The sequence below is a fragment of the Solanum tuberosum genome, unplaced genomic scaffold, assembly GCF_000226075.1.
Source record: "Solanum tuberosum cultivar DM 1-3 516 R44 unplaced genomic scaffold, SolTub_3.0 scf00334, whole genome shotgun sequence".
Lineage (NCBI taxonomy): Eukaryota > Viridiplantae > Streptophyta > Magnoliopsida > Solanales > Solanaceae > Solanum > Solanum tuberosum.
Window position 1 is genome coordinate 277,039 of NW_006239254.1, and position 13,832 is coordinate 290,870.

Below are 13,832 nucleotides of genomic sequence, written 5' to 3' on the forward strand. Positions count from 1 at the left end.
ATAATAATAATAATTATTATTATTATATTTATTATAATTATAATAATTATTATTATAATAATTAAAATAATAATAATAAGAATAATTATAATAATATTAATTATAATAATAATAATGTGGGGGTATTTTTGTATACAAATATTTTTTAATAGTCTTTATACAAGACTTGCTATTTCCAATACATCAAACCAAACAATGTATAAGAAATAATGCTTGCATTACTAATGCATGCATTACTAATACATCATATTCAGCATTATTCTTATACACTCTACCAAACGACCCCTAATTGTATACCGAAAATGGCTAATTGTATATCTAATCAGATGGCAAAAAAAGGGGATGTTTGCTGCGAATTACAATTAAAATAAACTATAGCTATAACATTTAATTTGAATTAATAGTCTGTTATGATTAGTCCACGGCCCACTTAGAACTGGATCGAACTACTAGTATTTGGACATGAAAGCCCTTCAAAATGATTGATCTGGGTCGGGCCAGGTTCAGTTGGGCCAGCTAATTTGAACAGCTCTAAATTTCTTAAGGAACCATCAACTGGCTTTGAACTTTTGTCTTCGCTTAATATTTTTTTTTTTAAAAATAAGGGAAAATTAGCTATCTAGTCATAATACTTAACATAATTAGTCAAAACAACTACACTTTAAAATATTTATTTAAAATGTCACAATGTCAATATTTTCAAAAATAATTTGTATCCAGATTTTATTATTTATATTTCCTTTTAATTATCAAAAGAATCCATCATTGGACCAAATTCTAACCAATTAAAAATAAAAAACAAATACAAAACTACCCATTAATATTCTTTCCACATCTTACACGTTTCCCACCTTTCACGTTTCTCAGTTAAAGAATTTATTTCTCCCAACCTTTCACGTTCACAGTTTCTCTTTCTTCACATTTTTCTGCTAACCTAGAAACACAAATTATTCAAAGTTCTTATAGATTATTCAACAAAATCTCTGTATTAATTCAAGGAATTTCTCGGTTGGTAAACAAAATCTCTATATTAATTCAAGAAATTTCTCGATTGGTAAAGGTAATTTCAATTATTCATGTAGATTTCTTTTGATTTGTTTTCAAAATCATGATTATGGTGTATATTTCGGATTGTATATTTTACGGATTTTCTGTCAATTTTTTTGATTTTTATGCGAGTTTGTTTAGATATTCATCTAAAATTTATGTATTTTAGATTTTTAGTCTTTTAAACAATTTTTTTGTGATTTCGTTTTAAAATTTCAGATTTATTAGAATCTACAAATTCATTCATATGTTTATTTTGTTTGATTTTTAATACATTTATATTTGATAATTTTGAAATTTGCTTTTAGAGTTTTAGATTTGGTGTTTTCATATTCACCACGTATTTTGTATTTTGAATTTTTCAACTTTTAAACATTATTATTCATTTTTTTGTGAGTTTGTTTTCAGATTCACCAAGTATTTTTTGAGATTTCCCTCTTTTATGTATTTCAGATTTTTCGACTTTTAAACACTATTGTTCGATTTATTTGTGATTATATTTTCATATTTGAGATTTAGTAGATTGTAGTAATCTACATTAGCACCCATACATCATATATTGTTTGATTTTTTTATACATTCATATTTAATAATTTCGAATTTTGCTTATAGGGTTACTAATGCACAAGTGAATATCTGCGTTTGATATACAAAATGATATTGAAATACAACCTGATATTTGAAATACAAACTTAGTAAGACATATTTTGTATTTTATTTGGCTAAAGCAATATAATTTTATGAATACATAATATATAAAATTGTGCGACGAATACATCACAAGAAGGGGAATACAAAATTATTGGTATTCATTCTGCGTTTGATATACAAAATGATATTGAAATACAACCTGATATTTGAAATACAAACTTAGTAAGACATATTTTGTATTTTATTTGGCTAAAGCAATATAATTTTATGAATACATAATATATAAAATTGTGCGACGAATACATCACAAGAAGGGGAATACAAAATTATTGGTATTCATTCTGCGTTTGATATACAAAATGATATTGAAATACAACCTGATATTTGAAATACAAACTTAGTAAGACATATTTTGTATTTTATTTGGCTAAAGCAATATAATTTTATGAATACATAATATATAAAATTGTGCGACCGAATACATTACAAGAAGGGAATACAAAATTATTGGTATTCATTCTGCGTTTGATATACAAAATGATATTGAAATAAAAACTAAGCCAGAAAATACTTTCTGCAAATTTAAAGTGAAATAATAATATAACAAAACTGGATATTGAAATATAAATACAATTTATTTTGAATACAACTTATTCTATGTATTATGTATTCATCGCAACTGTATTTTTCAATATAATTTTGATTTACAACTAATTTGTATTTATATTTTGGTATATACTTCACAACTGCCTTTATTTTGTACTAGAACTAGAATGCCAAAGAGTTGTATTCATCATAAATCAATACCAACAATTTTTGTATTTTTAATTAGTTATTAGTTATACATATCATTAGGTATTTGAATACATTTTCGGATGAACACATATTCAAAGAAGTTCAAACATTTAAATATCCAAAACAGAGGGCATTAGAAATTTTCCAACACTTCCACTCATATAAGATATAAAATACAAACTACTGTTTTCAAAAAAAATAAATTGAATTTCTTAAGAACAAAGGAAAAAAAACTCTAGAAAGAAAAATGACAACATATGCTCTTTCAAAAACGTAACTGATGTTAAATTATTATTTTTTTTTATCTTTTTTGAAATTTTTTGTTCCATGATTTTCTCTATTCTGTTATTAATTATTTGTATTCTTTCAAATTAATCAAAATAAAATAAATACATAACTCAACCCTTAACAAACTAAAATATTGACATTTTAAATAAATAGTGAAACTATTGCTAAGGAGTCCCATTAAAAGCTAAAATATTGCTGTTTTGAAAATTTTCCCAAAAAATAATCGTAACATGAATAAAATCGTTGAACAGAACCCTTTTTGTTCATTAGACATTAGTTTTAGTTGTAATGTGCTCATCAGTTAGTTCTGCCTACGAGGCAGGGGGGAACTATCCTAGGGTAGGGGTGTTAGCGATATTCCTTCGTCGAAAAATTACATTGTATAAATAGGTCAAAATTTGATTTAATGAATAAATATATACTAGTGTAGACACATCTTGGTATAAGTTGAAGATTTAGTGTAGTGATTAAGGGGTTGCGAAACTTGTTTGAGTTTGTGTGTTCTATTCTTTATAGCAACATTTATTTTTTTTACTTTATATTTCGACACCCTTTAATAAATAATAAAAATTTCGAAAGTAGGAGTTCCGATCATTTTAATAAGTCACATAGATATAAAATAGTGTAATTTCTTGTTTATTGGTTATGACTATGACTTTTCAATTATATTGACCGAGTTAATTAAGCAATACACATTTTCTATTAAAAAGTATAGAATATTATTTTGTGGATTATAAGAATTGACTCTTTATAAATTAAAGGGAACAAGATGTGAACAATTGAATAATACAAGTAACTTTTTTCAATACATAACAACTTATATCTAGAATGAGCATTACCAAATCTTACTCATGTCATAATTTGTTAACAATTGAACACATGCAACTTTTACCGATAAGGCAAAATTTGTGATCAATTGAGCAAATTTACTACCTCAAAGGCTCAAACTTATATTGAAATATCCCAAACTTTTGCCATATTGGAAAAACTAATTTTAGAGAAAATTTTAGAAATAGCAAATAGAATAAATATAATAAGGCTTTATATCTATAATTTCGATAATATATTGTGCTCTATAACTATAGTTCCGTTTGCTATGGAGACTGCAGTTGTATATTTTTGTCCGTTTGTATATTTTGCTTGCGAATATACAAATAGTGTGAGTATATACAAATTTCGTATTTATACATTAGGAATTTTTTAAAACTCCGTTTGTATATTTCACTTGCCAATATACAAACATGGTAATTTATTATGAATTTTTCATAAATCGTATTCAAATAGCTAGGGTAAACATATACAAAATTCTGAATTTATACAAATCAAACAAATTATATAAATCAGGCGAATTATACAAATCAAGCAAATAGCAAAATTGGGTAAAACTGTAGCTGTGAATTAGAATTCCCCTAAATAGTAGCTATAGCATTTAATATGGTTTAGATACTTGCTATTCTGCATAATTTTCCCTTTCAAGAATTTTTATTAAGTGCGGCCGAAAATTCAAAATCACCCTTTTGGTCTATGGAGGCCATTCCCGTAAATTACTAAAATTTCTTTGAGTAACAATTTTCTCCATAAAAGAAAACTTTGAAATGGAAAGAGTAGAATTCTAGAAGTTTTTCAGCGCAAGTTTCATTCCATGATTTTTCCACAAGTTTGACCAATATATATTAGTAGTACTATTTAAGCCTACTATTTACGTACACTATATTATTCTAATATATATGAACCTTCTGTGTAAGTTCTAGAAAGTTTTCAAATTTTGAACAGCTTAAGAATTATCAATGGATTGCGGTAAGATGGTTGGGATCCCTTCAATCTTAATTAGTAGAAGTTTCAAATTCAAACCTTGAGAATGAAAAATAAATTCTTGTTTGGAGCGTCATCCCCATAAATAAGCCTAACAATATACGTTCAAATTTAATTGAGCTCCAATATGAATACAGGACATCGTGGAAAATGAAAGAAGAAAAAAACAGCTTGACCTGAGGCTTTTTCTGTTTGTGTGACTAGTCATATAATGGCACAATTGGTTAGCATTAGTTGGTCACCTACACAACTAACTACTTTTTCCCAAATCTACCTAATTCTTATGTAAACTAGTATGACAATAATATAATACTAAATAATGTCAAATTGTTACTATTTGTTTATTGGTCACCAATTTTAAAAAACATCTTCTTTTGACTCTCCCTACTCAACTTTTTCCTATATAAACAAACACCACATTTCTTATTCTAACAAACATTTGTGTAACCAAACTTACTTCAATCAAAAAAAATATCTCATCATATCAAATGGCAAATCAACAAATCAGGATGAGTTTTTTCGCGATTGTATTCGCGATGATCTGTTCTGGAGTTGTTGCTCAATCTAGCAACGACTGCACGAACGTGTTGATTAGTTTGACACCTTGCTTGAACTATATTACTGGCAACTCCTCTGTTCCAACTTCAGGTTGTTGCACTCAACTTGCCACAGTGGTTAACAACAATCCAAGTTGTTTGTGTCAAGTCCTTAATGGTGATGCCTCAAATTTAGGTCTAAATATTAACCAAACTCAGGCTTTGGCACTTCCTACTGCTTGTAATGTTCAAACTCCACCTCTTAGCCAATGCAATGGTAAGAAGTGAAAATCAATCTTCTCGTTAATAGCCTTAATGTGTTCACGTATCAAGTCATTAGTAGTCTCGATGATGTGTTTATATATCATGTCTTCGATGCCTAATCGATGATTTATTTCATGTTGTTGTTGATATTGTTTGAAACTTTGTTGCCCTCATCATCCTAAAATCACTTTAGAGGTGAATCTAGGTTATAGGGTGAGTGAATTCAAATCAAGTTTGATAAAACATATACACTTTTTGCTCTCTTGGCGACCTGATGATTAGGATTTTAGTTACGTTTATAAATCGTATTCCATGAATGTGTTTTATAAAGTGTATTCAAATAGGGTTACTTCCAAAATTTTGCCATAATGATATTTAATTTGCTTGATCACTACTATATCAACAAAAGCTTAAATAAGATACATTTCTATCTCTAGACCAAGAGGTTACTTTGTTTTAGGTTTTCAACGAATAGTTTTTTTTATATTTAATTGTTTTTCAATATAAATACAGGGTTTATGAAAATTCGCACCTGATACCCTAGATCCGCCCTGGACTTATATCAATTGATCAATCACACCTCAATCTCAATTTTAGAATTTTGTATTCATTTTGTCAACAAAATTTAGATCCTTCACTAACATTAGTTATTTTGAAACAGCTGATTCACCAAATGGCTCTCCTACTGGAGCACCAACTGATGGTTCAGGTAAATATTACAACTCTTTCTATATCAATTTATGTGTCGTACTTTTCTTTAGTTTAGAATTTTCACTACATAATGTCTATGGTTTTTTTCAGACTACGAAAGATTATAACTTTTTTTATTCTTAAACTTTGTGTTTAACACTATACGAATGTGTAACAGGACGTGGAACTAACGGAATACCATCACCACGAGATGGTTCAAATGATGCAACTTCAACTAAAATGGCAGCTCCTCTGTTCTTCTTCCTTCTCTTTGTTGCTTCAACATTTACCGCGGCCTAAGATTTTCAGCTACGACTTTCATGAATAACGGAATTGCTATGTTGATAGATTCATATTCACGTATCGATTACCAGCTATATTTGTTTTATTTCATATGATCTACAGTCATTTTCTTGATGGACATTATTGTATTTTCTTATTCTTTTATGTTCACACATGATATAATAAACTTTTGTATTGTATTTGGTATGTATTAGTTGAATGTTTCAATTTGGTTAATTAATATATAGATTACCTAATCTTAAAGCATTAACAAGAGTTAGCAATAAACAATTTCCAAACAAACAAAAATTGTATTAAAATGCAAGAAATTAAAGATACATGTTCTAATTTATCAACTTGTTCCAAATAATCCAAAGACTTGTTCCAAATAATCCAAAGTTTCGTTCAAAGTTCCTTTTAGTATCGCGAAAATTTATTCTTCCTGAATGGTTTTTCCGCTCCTCACAGCTGCTCTTTCCACACCTCGGGATATCTAGACTCAAATTGTCTAAAGGATCAGTGGATAAAAGACTAAACATTACCATATCTCTTGGTTCCCCATCAAAAAGATAATATTTCCTCATTATACCTTCTTTTGTAAATCCAGCCTTCTCCAACACCCTTTGTGATGCTAGATTTTCAACATCCACCACACCCTCAAGCCTGGCCAAATGTGGCCATTCTACGAAGATGGTGGACGCCACCATCTTCACAACCTTGGTGGCAATCCCTTTGCCCCAATACTTTGATGTTAACTCGTATCCAATTTCGGCCCTGCACATATACCATTCTTGATCCAAAGGGGTCACACAAATAGAACCAATTACCTTGCCATTTAAACAAATTGCTCTAGTCCATGGATGTGTTATAATAAAATCCGCTATGTATTGCATCGCGTTTTCTTTGGATTCAAAAGGGTCACATGAATAGAACATACTAACGTTGTCATCCGTGTAACATTCCATAAAATCATCAACATCGGTGAGGTCCAATAGACGAAGACTTATTATGTCTGAATCTGAATAATCATCTGCAACAACATCTTCTTTGGATTCAAAAGTGTCACAAGACATACTAACATTGTCAAACGCATAAAATTCCATAAAACCATCAACACCGGTAAGGTCCAATACACGAAGACTTGTGTCTGAATCTGAATAATCATCTGCAATAACAACATCTTCGTTGTTACTCAATTTCAACACTTCCTCGAATTTCATTGACAATTCTTTAGATCCCATTGCCTCAAGATGAATTTTTTACTTAAACACGAAAAAGTTGTGCAAAACTTATATTAGCTAGAGAACTAGAAAATCTATTCAATATATAAAAAAAAATTACTATAAAAATCCTATTTAGACATGAACTAGAAAAACTATAAAAATATCAAATCCTAAACAATTTTGGTTTTCTATGGCTTTTGAATTAGTGTCCCAACAAGCTGGCCTTTCAAATAACTCAAAAAAGGAATAATAAAAAATCTTCGAGGAAATTACTTTTGGTATAGGAATCGGAGAATCTAATTTTTTTTTAGTAGATATTAATATATAATGGACTTATGGTATACCAGTGTATACTTATTACAATTTGTATAATATTGTATAATGTTATATAATGTTGTATATATAATATAATATATAGAATTATACAATAATATATATAATTATACATACTAGAGTACTCCACTATGGCCACCTTGACTGGAGAGGATGGTATGTACGCAGCTTGATTCCTACCTTTATGAAGGTACATTGACGGTTTCTAATAAACCCTCGGCTCGAGTAATTTGTTGATCAGTAGATTAAAAGACTAAACATAACAATATCTATTGGTTTCCCCTTAACAAGATAGTACTTCCTCAAAACACCTTCCTTAACAAAACCAGCCTTTTCCAACACCCTTTGTGATCCTACATTATCAACAGCCACAACACCTTCAAGCCTGGCCAAGTGTGGCCAGTCTACGAAGATGGTGGACGCCACCATCTTCACCGCCTTGGTGGCAATCCCTTTGCCCCAATACTTTGATGATATATCGTATCCAATTTCTCCCCTGCATATATCACTTCCATGAAATGGTGATACAGAAATTGAACCAATTGGCTTGTCATTTAAGCATATTGCCCTGTACCATGGATGTGGTATAACAACATCAGCAATGTATCGCATCGAATCTTCTTTGGATAAGAAACCGTCACTAGAACAGAACTTATTAACGTTGTCATCGGTAAACCATTCCATAAAATCATCAACATCGGTTAGATCCAACAGACGCAGACTTATTATGTTTGATTGATCATCTTCGTTGTTACTCGATTTCAACTTCTCCTAGATTTTCATTGGCAACTCTTCGTTAAGACGAGTAATATCAATACAGGATGAATCAGATTCCATAGCCAAAAAATACTGAAATTCTCTTGGTTTTATTATATGTTAGAGATTATAGTTTTAGGGAAATGAAATATGACAAAGCTGGAACTTTATATTAACTAAACATGAAGGATAAAGAATGTTTCAAGGAAATTGCTACGTCTTTACTCTTCATATAACTTAGTCACTAAGGAATGGAACTATCATGGGTCACTTTCTTAGCAATTGACACCTTTTCTTGGAGAATCCATCACAAGTACTAAATTAATCAAGATGTTGTTTTTACTGCAATATCTTATTTACTCGCGTCGTTTCAATTTGTTTGTCTTACTTTCCTATTTAATCTATTTCAAAAAAAGAATGTCTTTTTTTTTTCAACTTCCACATGACATGTTTAAGACCACAAGATTGAAGGGCATTTTCATACATTCTACCTATTTTTAGTTTAAGATTGACAAGATTCAAAAGTTCTTTAAATCATTAATTCTTGAGATCTTATTTAGGAAAATCTTTACAGAGTTTCCATCCTGTAACAATAACAACAACATGCCCAGTGGAATTCCACTAGTGAAGGGGTAGAGTGTACACAGACCTTACCAATTACCACTACCTCGTGGAGGTAGAGGGGCTGCTTCCGAAAAACACAACTCATAAACCCAAAAAGAGGACAATGCATATTATAAGTTAATAAGCATCACAAAACTATCTTTTGTGAATCATCAAACTCGTCTTAACTGGGTCATAGTGACAATAACAATGCAGCGAGCGATCAGCACAACAAAAGCCTAACATTTCAAGGCTAATCAATATAAGCATATTCATTCCATTCTTCACTAGGACCTCCACATAGTGCAGCAAATGCCCGGAATGGGGCACCATCTGTGATATCATCTAACCTCGTCTGATATGACACATCTTCAGCCCGGAGAGTGACAATTGGGGAGAATGTGCCATGACCATCAGTTACAATAAACATCTGCGCGATCTAGCATGACAGAGTGGAGTACATAACAGGAGGAAATATTCCAGCAAAGGCATATCAATTATTGACATGACTAACTTTGAAAGTCCACCAAGCATTACCCGTTGTATCATGGATATTGATGGACTCGAATGGAATTCCAGCATTCTTCATGTTGTCTCTTTACGGAGGATCCAACATCTTGTGTATCCATTAAGGGTAGCCCCAGGCACAAGATGCTTCCACGACTCGAACTGGTAACCTGTAACTTATAAGTTTCACGGAGACAACTTTAAAAGCCTAATTAGGAACGAAATTTGAAGTTTTAAAACTTCTTCCCATTGGGAAAAGAAACTCTGTTTCCCCTGAAAATATGAAGCGACAATTACTTGGTCCCAATAACAGAGTTTTATTAACATATAAAAAAAAGTAATTTATAATCCAAATTTCATTATCTCCTCGAATTTCATTAGCAATTCTTCAAATTCCATTGCCTCAAGACCAAACATGAAAAACTGTGAAGGAAAAAATGATAATTTATTCAAAATTTTCCATAATACAATACTTATTTTAACTAGATAGTAGAAAACTTATTCATATATAAAATTTTGACTATAAAATACTATTTAGACATGAAGATAAATAAACTTGATACACCCTCGACTCAAGTAAGTTGATCGGTAGGTAAAAGACTAACGATAACATAACAAGATCACTTAGTTTTCCCTTAAAAAAATAATATTTCCTAAAAACAACTTCCTTTGTAAAACCAGCCTTCTCCAACACCCTTTGCGATCCTGTATTTTCAATATCCACCTTACCCTCAAGACTGGCCAATTGTGGCCAGTCTATGAAGATGGTGGCCGCCATCATCTTCACAGCCTTGGTAGCGATTCCTCTGCCCCAATACTTTGATGATAACACGTATTTAATTTCGCCCTTTGATTTATAACTTCCACCAAAAGGTGATACAGAAATATAACCAATTGGCTTGCCATTTAAGCAAATTGCTCTGAACCATCGTTGTGGTACAATAAATTTAGCAATGTGACTCGCTGCGTCTTCTTTGGATTTGAAAGTACGTTCCTGAGAAAACTTACTAACGTTGTCATCCGAAGACCATTCCATAAAATCATCAACATCACTAACCTCCAATAACCGGAGGCTTATTATGTCTGATTGATTGATTGATCATCTTCTTCTTCTTTTTTACTGAAACACGAAAAACTTGTGAAGAAAAATAATTTATTCAGAATTCTCCTTTGTGCAAAACTTATATTAGCTAGAAAACCTAGTCAATATATAATTTAGACTATAAATCCTATTCAGACATGAATTAAAAAAACTATCAAATATCAAATCGTAAACAATTTTGGTTTCCTATGGCTTTTGAATTAGTGTTCCAACAAGATGGCGCTTTTCTGTTTGGATCATTGTTGCCGATTGTATTGTATTGTATCGTTACTATACCTATCATGTTTGTTTTGATTGTTACTCAAATATATTATATTGTATTGTTAAATTTCGTTGTTACGTAACAATGAAAACCCCCATTTTATGGAACAACCAATTTGGTGTGTTTCCATTGTTACATAATTTATTTTTCCAATTATATCTTTACATAATATTTCATAATACTATTTTACCATTTACCTTATATTATTTAATTCTAGTCAAACCTCCTACCCTAGAATAATTAAGAATATTTTAGTAAATTTATAAATTACAATACAATACGATACAGTCAAACCAAAAATAAAAATGTTATTAAACAACAACAAACAATACAGTCTAGCCAAACACTATATCTACCATACAATACAGTACAATAGAGTACAATACAATACATTATAAAACAATGGGTAACAATGATCCAAATAGAGTGTTAAAGTATACTCCCTCTGTCTCTTTACTTGTTCAATTTTGATTTTTTACTAGTCATTTTTGATAAATCAAGAAAAAACAATATATTTTATCTATTATATCCTCAATATATTTAAAGAGTTAATTTTTTTTGAAAAGGTGGAAGCTCTTTAATAAGTAAATTGATTTTGGGATTCTATCAATTCATAGGGGTAAAAAGGTAAACTCATTATGTCAATTATTATTTTCTTGTAAGTGTGTCAAGTCAAAAATGGAATAGAAAATAGGGTCAGAGGGAGTATTACGCTTCATAACTACATTTTGGATATTTATGATTTGCTGCTTAAGTTTCTTAAATTTTGCTATTAGGTTCCTAATTACATAAATCCAGAACTTGTATAACTTGGTTCCTGATTATATAAATTCAGATTTTGTATATGCTTACCTTAGTTATTTGTATACAATTTGTTGATACATTTGATTTGTATAAGTTATGAAAAATATAAATTACCTTGTTTGTTTATTGACAAGCGGAATATACAAATGGAGTTCTGAAAAATTCCTATGGCAAGCGAAATATACAAATGAAGTTCTAAAAAATACTAAATGTATAAATACAGAATAATTATATACTTACCTTGTTTGTATATTGGAAGCGAAATATACAAACATAAATATTCATAACAAACAAAATTATAGTTATGAAACATAATTAAGCAAACTGTAGCTATGAAGCATATTTATAGCCCAAAACTTATATCATAAATCTTTAGCCCAAAAGTGTTGCACACCTTTTCTTTCATTTTTTTTTTCTTTCTTCTGGCTTTAGTCTCAAAAAGCAGAGAGTTCAGTCCATCTTATGGTATAACAGCGTATACTTATTACAATTTGTATAATATAATGATATACAATGTTATTCATATATAGAGAGAGAATTATACAATAGTTATACATACTAGAGTACTCCACTTTAGCCAACTAGAGATTCTGGAGAGGATGATATTACACAGCTTGATTCCTACCTTGTGAAGGTAAATAAACTGTTTCCAATAAATTCTCGGCTCAAGTAAAGTAGGTAAGTTGTTGATCAATAAATAAAAGACTAAACATAACAATATCTATTGGTATCCCCTTAACAAGATAGTACTTCCTCAAAACACCTTCCTTAATAAAACCAGCCTTTTCCAACACCCTTTGTGATCCTATATTATCAACAGCCACAATACCTTCTAGCCTGGCCAAGTGGGGCCAGTCTACGAAGATGGTGGACGCCACCATCTTCACCGCCTTGGTGGCAATCCCTTTGCCCCAATACTTTGATGATATCTCGTATCCAATTTCTCCCCTGCATATATCACTTCCATGAAATGGTGATACAGAAATTGAACCAATTGGCTTGTCATTTAAGCATATTGCCCTGTACCATGGATGTGGTATAACAACATCAGCAATGTATTGCATCGCGTCTTCTTTGGATATGAAAGTAGTGTCACGAGAACAAAACTTATTAACGTTGTCATCCGTAAACCATTCCATAAAATCATCAATATCTGTCAGGTCTAATAACCTGAGACTTATTATGTCATCTTCTTTGTTACTCAATTTCAACATCTCCTCGATTTTCACTGGCAACTCTTCGTTAAGACGAGTAAGATCAATAGAGGATGAATCAGATTCCATAGCCAAAAAACACTGAAATTTTCTTGGTTTTATTATATGTTAGAGATTATAGTTTTAGGGAAGTGAAACATGACAGAGCTGGAACTTTATATAAACTAAACATGAAGGATAAAGAATGTTTCAAGGAAATTGCTAGGTCTTTACTCTTCATATATAACTTAGTCACCAAGGAATGGAAAAAAAAGGCATATGAACTTTCTTAGCAACCTCACTTGACAGCTTTTCTTGGAGAATCAGGATGTTGTTGTTTTCACTGAAATATCTATTACTCACTTCGTTTCAATTTGTTTGTCTTACTTTTCTTCTTAGTCTGTTTCAAAAAGAATAAACTCAATTGTGCGTAATGAATATTGCCATTAAGGGTGTGTTTGGTATGAAGGAATATATTTTCCGGAAAATGTTTTTCAATTTTCTCATGTTTGGTTGGATTAAATATTTTTCAAATCAACTCATTTTTTTCAAATTTAAGGAAAATGACTTCCCTTCTAAACTTAAGGAAAACATTTTCCAAACATCTCTTCCAACTTCAAATTACAATTATTTTTTTGTTGAAAAAATCAATTTATTTTGTCCTTACCCTCAAACCATCCCCCC

General features: G+C 30.5%; 3 protein-coding genes and 1 pseudogene across 3 annotated transcripts; 1 reads left to right on the forward strand and 3 right to left on the reverse strand.

Annotated features, from left to right (window-relative positions):
* The first annotated feature begins 5,007 nt into the window (after nucleotides 1-5,007).
* On the forward strand, nucleotides 5,008-6,579 carry LOC102600748 (non-specific lipid-transfer protein-like protein At2g13820). Its single transcript, XM_006360710.2, has 3 exons — nucleotides 5,008-5,406; nucleotides 6,055-6,102; nucleotides 6,262-6,579. Exons 1-3 carry the CDS (start codon nucleotides 5,082-5,084, stop codon nucleotides 6,381-6,383), a joined length of 495 nt encoding a protein of 164 aa, XP_006360772.1. The 5' UTR covers nucleotides 5,008-5,081; the 3' UTR covers nucleotides 6,384-6,579.
* A 130-nt stretch (nucleotides 6,580-6,709) lies between these two features.
* Nucleotides 6,710-7,648, reverse strand: LOC107063296 (uncharacterized N-acetyltransferase p20-like). Its single transcript, XM_015314973.1, has one exon. The coding sequence runs from the start codon at nucleotides 7,604-7,606 to the stop codon at nucleotides 6,710-6,712; it is 897 nt and encodes a 298-aa protein (XP_015170459.1). The 5' UTR covers nucleotides 7,607-7,648.
* Nucleotides 7,649-8,031: 383 nt separating this feature from the next.
* LOC102585769 (uncharacterized) lies at nucleotides 8,032-10,823 on the reverse strand (annotated as a pseudogene).
* A 1,478-nt stretch (nucleotides 10,824-12,301) lies between these two features.
* Nucleotides 12,302-13,336, reverse strand: LOC102601098 (uncharacterized N-acetyltransferase p20-like). The gene has a single exon (XM_006360711.2). The coding sequence runs from the start codon at nucleotides 13,236-13,238 to the stop codon at nucleotides 12,621-12,623; it is 618 nt and encodes a 205-aa protein (XP_006360773.1). The 5' UTR covers nucleotides 13,239-13,336; the 3' UTR covers nucleotides 12,302-12,620.
* Nucleotides 13,337-13,832: the final 496 nt, after the last annotated feature.

Excerpts from the sequence above, each read along its gene's own strand:
- LOC102600748 (XM_006360710.2), top strand. The coding sequence starts at position 5,082 with ATGGCAAATCAACAAATCAGGATGAGTTTTTTCGCGATTGTATTCGCG. Across the intron at positions 5,407-6,054 it reads ACCTCTTAGCCAATGCAATG|CTGATTCACCAAATGGCTCT; the intron begins GTAAGAAGTGAA and ends ATTTTGAAACAG. Across the intron at positions 6,103-6,261 it reads AGCACCAACTGATGGTTCAG|GACGTGGAACTAACGGAATA; the intron begins GTAAATATTACA and ends AATGTGTAACAG.
- LOC107063296 (XM_015314973.1), bottom strand. The coding sequence starts at position 7,606 with ATGGGATCTAAAGAATTGTCAATGAAATTCGAGGAAGTGTTGAAATTG.
- LOC102601098 (XM_006360711.2), bottom strand. The coding sequence starts at position 13,238 with ATGGAATCTGATTCATCCTCTATTGATCTTACTCGTCTTAACGAAGAG.